Below are 4,922 nucleotides of genomic sequence, written 5' to 3' on the forward strand. Positions count from 1 at the left end.
GTGTAAAACCAGCCACCTGCCAAAAAGTCATTTCACATCACACACCTCCTAATTCTGTCCTGTGGTTCAATTCAGTGGCTCTTAAGCTGAGAGATTGCAGCCAGCACAGACAGCGTGTAGGTTAGTCAGGCTCTGGAGACAAACCTTCTAATACAGCTCCACAATTACTAGCTGGGGATCTTGATCAGCCACTTGGTTTCCATAAGCCTGTTGCTTTGTTTGTAAAATGGGATACGCAGAGTCCCTCCTCACAGCTTATCGTGAAGAATAAGTGAGATGGTGCATGGGTAACACTTAGAACAGTGTCTGATACACGGTACGTGCTCAAAAAATGTTAACTGAAGGCACCCTGTAATAGCCTATCACTTTTTCTTCCCCCTACTTCAAGCTGTGACAACCAGGAAGACCTGAGAGGTCATTTGTAAGTCAACAGATAATTGGCCACCAGGACTGGAGTCTGGCATTGTCTAGCTCTGTACCATGCCTCTGAGCAAATGGGACCCCCCTGCCCGTCTGAGGGCCTAACCCCACTGAAAATCCTGGTTGGCACATTGAGAAGGATAAAGAAAAGGCAGGGAATGGGTTACAAATCTTGCTTTCTAAGATAAGTCACATTTCATCAATCTAAAACCATCTACGCCATATGAAGATGGAATACACTTATCGCTAAAAATTCAGCTTGCCTTTTTCACACCCCATTGACATGACTGGCAGCTTACGGTTTGCATGGAGTTTTGATTTAGAGGTTCAGAATTTCCGGGTTTGAGAACTCCTGCCCACCGGGGTCTCTAACATAGACAGACTCGTGACAGTCTACTTACTGTGCTGTACTCCTGACCGGAACGGAAGCAGAAGCGAGGATCCTCAGCAGAGCACAGATCAGAACTCCAGACCCAGAAGGAGCTGATGCTCACTGTGGCCCTGGGAAGAGCCTCCGAGGCTCAGTACACTCGTTTGCTTCTGATGACATGCTCCATCCGCTGGGACTCCAGTCTAAGCTGGCCATAAGATCAAGGGGAGGACCCTTCAGACTCTCAGTTCTGAAGAGAACTTTCTACTAGATACCAAGCCAAGTTTACAATCCACCTCCTAACTTGGGGGTCCCTTCCAGATCCCAAGAGGACCAAGTCCCATACACCGCAGCTGGCTGGTCGCTGGGACTGGCTGGTTTCCCCTTACTGGTGCCGTGTTGTGCTGCCTCTATTTCTGGCTCGGGATTCTCCTCAGCACATCCCTGGAAACCCCTCACGTCCTGCTCAACTTGCCCACGTGTGGGCTGAGGTTCCCTCGCTCCCACCTTCTCCAGCTCTGCACTGGCAACTCCCCGGGCTCTGCCAACACACTGCAGGGCAGGAATGGGGAGGAGCCAGTTGTAGAATGCAAACCACTGACATCCTGGGGAGGACCTGAGCCAAGCTGTCTGTACGGCACACACCTGCTGGCAGCCCTCTGTGCCCACACACTGAGGCTGAGCCACAGCCTGCATCCATAGGAGCAGAAACAACACTCACCTAGCACTTCTGTGTACATTGATCAATTCTCTCCTTACAGCGGCTCTGGGGGCAGGCACTCTGAGCAGCACCATTTACCGATGATGAGCTGACGCTCAGGGAGGTAAATGCCTTTGCCCAAGACTGTTCGGTTCAGTAGTGCTTCCAGGACTGCCTTGCACTTAACCACTTTCTATCGCCTTCTACTGGCAGAAAAGTAGGACTGGAGTCCTCCACCTAGAATTGACACCGACTATTTTAAATATTGTCAGTCTTTAGCTTGTCTTTTTTTTTTTAAAAAAACAGAGATGTATCCTCTGGACAGCACGTGGTTCTAGCCTGTTCAGCCCTGAAGAAAATGTACAGAGACATCCTCATCCGAGGAAAAGATGGTGCAGCTCTGAAGCATGAGGAGTCGGGAAAGAAAGAAAGGCTGGCTGAAGTGCAGCTCTTGGTGGTCCATCTGAGGGGGTCGTTTGAAGTCATCTCTGGACACTTACTCAAGAGAAAAGGACATTTCATGCCCCCTGAGTTATTGCAGTCCCAGTTTGAGACTCTGGAGCCCCCAGCAACTCCAGAAAACTTTATCCAAGTCAGTGTGGACAGAAATCTTTCAGAGGTAATTACTACAGTTATGGAAACTTTAAAAATGAAATCAGAATCATTTCTTATGAGTGGTCTGCAACAGAATTGGGAACAAATCTCCAGCCCATTCCAAACCTTGTTCCAGTCTCCTTGCCTATACTGTACTCTGAATTGTTCTTAAGGTGAACAAACCACAATGTGTTGAGATATTATACTTGTTTGGATGTATTTTTGGGAATTTGTGACATACTTAGCATCATGTGCTGGTACGTTGGGAGAAGAGGAGAGGGAACTTTAAAGGTCAAGCTTAAACTGAAGTTTAAATTCATCTGTGACCCAATCAAATGATCGAGGAAATTCTGTCATCCATGTTGGAAACGATTACCTTGTTTAGAACATTCTCGCTCATGCCTTTATTTGTACGAATAAATGAAGCTTGGCTATCCTTGACATTCCTGGAAATTAATTGGCCTCAGGAGCAGAAATGGTGTAAAACCAGCCACCTGCCAAAAAGTCATTTCACATCACACACCTCCTAATTCTGTCCTGTGGTTCAATTCAGTGGCTCTTAAGCTGAGGTCCCAAAGGACTGTAATAACAGAACAAGCAACTTTGTGCAGTTCTTCAAACAGCCTGATGCAGGCATATTTACCAGCAGCAATACAAGTCTCTTGCCTTTTGCCTAAAAAAAACCTGTCAACTGAAAGTGGTAGCACTGTCTCTCGCTGATCAGCAGCTCTCTGCTGAGCAATTGTGTGTTATGCATATGTGTACAATTGAAACACAGAAAGTTAAATAACTGCTACTTAAAAGGTAGAGTTTGGCCACCAAAATCTTTCATGATAGTAAAAAAATCACTTTGGTAGAAAAAAGACTGAGAACTACTACTTTAGAGAAAAAAAGTACGCTTTTCAAGTTGGGGAGCTGTGAAAATAGTTCACTTAAGACATTCCTACTCCAAAATGTCTGAATTTGTGCAGTGGCAAAGCTGGAGACAGATCTGAGCAATCAGCCCAAAGTATGTGGGCACTGCCACTGGGACTACCCGAGGCGTGGGATTTCTGGCACAGCATGAAACAGTTGATGCATGTGATCATAGAGGATCCCCCTTACATTTCTTTGTCACTCTGCCCTCTGGGGCATGGAGAACACCTTTTCTGTGTCAGTGTCTTCACTCGTCTCCAGCACTGGCTGATTTCCCTTTTCAATGAAGAAAGCAGGCGCAGGCTCAGACACCTGGCAGACACAGTCTCCCCACAATTTAACCGCTTTGTTGTTCTTGTGGTTTCTATTTTTACTTTCCTTCTAGTTGAGACAAGTGACATTATGGTTTCTTTAAAATTATACATATTTAAATAAAGTGGGTTGTTTCAAGATAAAAAGTACACATGGTTCATGGATATACAAAAACCGCAAAGGGAGAACTTCAGGGACTGAAGTGTGGGGTTCCCTGATCCAGTCTACCCGTCATTTTACAGACAGGCCTCCTGAGACCAGGGCTGTGTCCACCCACCCACCCTCCTCCTGGAAGAGCATCGGTGATGGACATGAGGCAGGCGAAGGAGCACGAGAGCCTCTATGGCCAAGACATGCAACGAAACCTTCCAGGAGGCAGGGAGGCACCACTGTTGTGGCAGCAGCTGGGCCGGCAGGCAGCATGGGGGGTCAGAGGTGCTAGCCAAGGCACCAGCTGTGGAGGCCACCATCTGGCCAGCACGGGCCTTGCTCGATCTGTCCCCCACTGGGCTCTAGGAAGATGCTTTATCTTCTATCCCAAACAGGCCCCAGCCACCCTGCAGGGCCCACTGGTTAGCTCTGGCCAAAGAGTGAGTTTTAGAACCAGTTACGTTTTCTTTCACAAGAGCATGCTGTCTTTGACTTGGGAACCACGAATAGAGTAAGTGCTCGTGGAATTAAAGGGCCCTACTGGGTGGATGGCGCTTGCCTAAGAAAATGTGGAGCCCTATTGCTTCCTCTCTGCCAAGCTACTGGGGCACCTCCTGCCTGGCTTCAGTTTCCGTCAACCCTCACATTCAGGGTCCAGGCCCTCCCACTCCAGATGCATGAGTTCCCCTTCCCCTCAGATGTAGACGAGGGGATCTGTCAACCCACTGCACTCAGTGAGTCTGGACTGAGTACGTGATGGGCATTCTGGAAGGCTGAGGGCACGTAACACAAAGCCCTGGCTCTCAGGTGGCCCGAGTCGGGGTGGAAAGCCTAAGGCATCAGGTGTTCTCTGGCTCAGGCTAGATCCCCCATGAGAAAAGAAAGACGTGACAGGGGTTTTGAAAAGAGGAATTTAGATCTGCTGAAAGACGTACATTCCAGGTGGATTCTGAGTGCCCCTGCCCCTGCCCCCAGTTCCCTTCCTTTAATGAATGCCAACACACCATCTTGGACAAAAGACTTGAACCAGACCACCCCAGCGTGCTAGCCAAGGCACCAGCTGTGGAGGCCACCATCTGGCCAGCACGGGCCTTGCTCGATCTGTCCCCCACTGGGCTCTAGGAAGATGCTTTATCCTCTATCCCAACCAGGCCCCAGCCACCCTGCAGTGCCCACTGGTTAGCTCTGGCCAAAGAGTGAGTTTTAGAAACAGTTACGTTTTCTTTCACAAGAGCATGCTCTCTTTGACTTGGGAACCACAAATAGAGTAAGTGCTCGTGGAATTAAAGGGCCCTACTGGGTGGATGGCGCTTGCCTAAGAAAATGTGGAGCCCTATTGCTTCCTCTCTGCCAAGCTACTGGGGCACCTCCTGCCTGGCTTCAGTTTCCGTCAACCCTCACATTCAGGGTCCAGGCCCTCCCACTCCAGATGCATGAGTTCCCCTTCCCCTCAGATGTAGA

The 4,922-nt window shown here is 48.8% G+C and overlaps 1 protein-coding gene across 1 annotated transcript in view; it reads left to right on the forward strand.

Annotated features, from left to right (window-relative positions):
- The window catches only part of LOC103581833 (probable gluconokinase), a gene marked incomplete at its 5' end in the record, with an annotated part of 4,191 nt that extends 1,666 nt beyond the window's left edge, over window positions 1-2,525 (forward strand). Inside the window, one exon of the mRNA XM_008563575.1 lies at window positions 1,797-2,525. Coding sequence (XP_008561797.1) covers window positions 1,797-2,256 — 460 coding nt within the window. The remainder of the gene's footprint in view (window positions 1-1,796) is intronic.
- Between the last annotated feature and the right edge of the window lie 2,397 nt (window positions 2,526-4,922).

This window comes from Galeopterus variegatus, unplaced genomic scaffold (assembly GCF_000696425.1).
Source record: "Galeopterus variegatus unplaced genomic scaffold, G_variegatus-3.0.2 Scaffold14059, whole genome shotgun sequence".
Classification (NCBI taxonomy): Eukaryota; Metazoa; Chordata; class Mammalia; order Dermoptera; family Cynocephalidae; genus Galeopterus; species Galeopterus variegatus.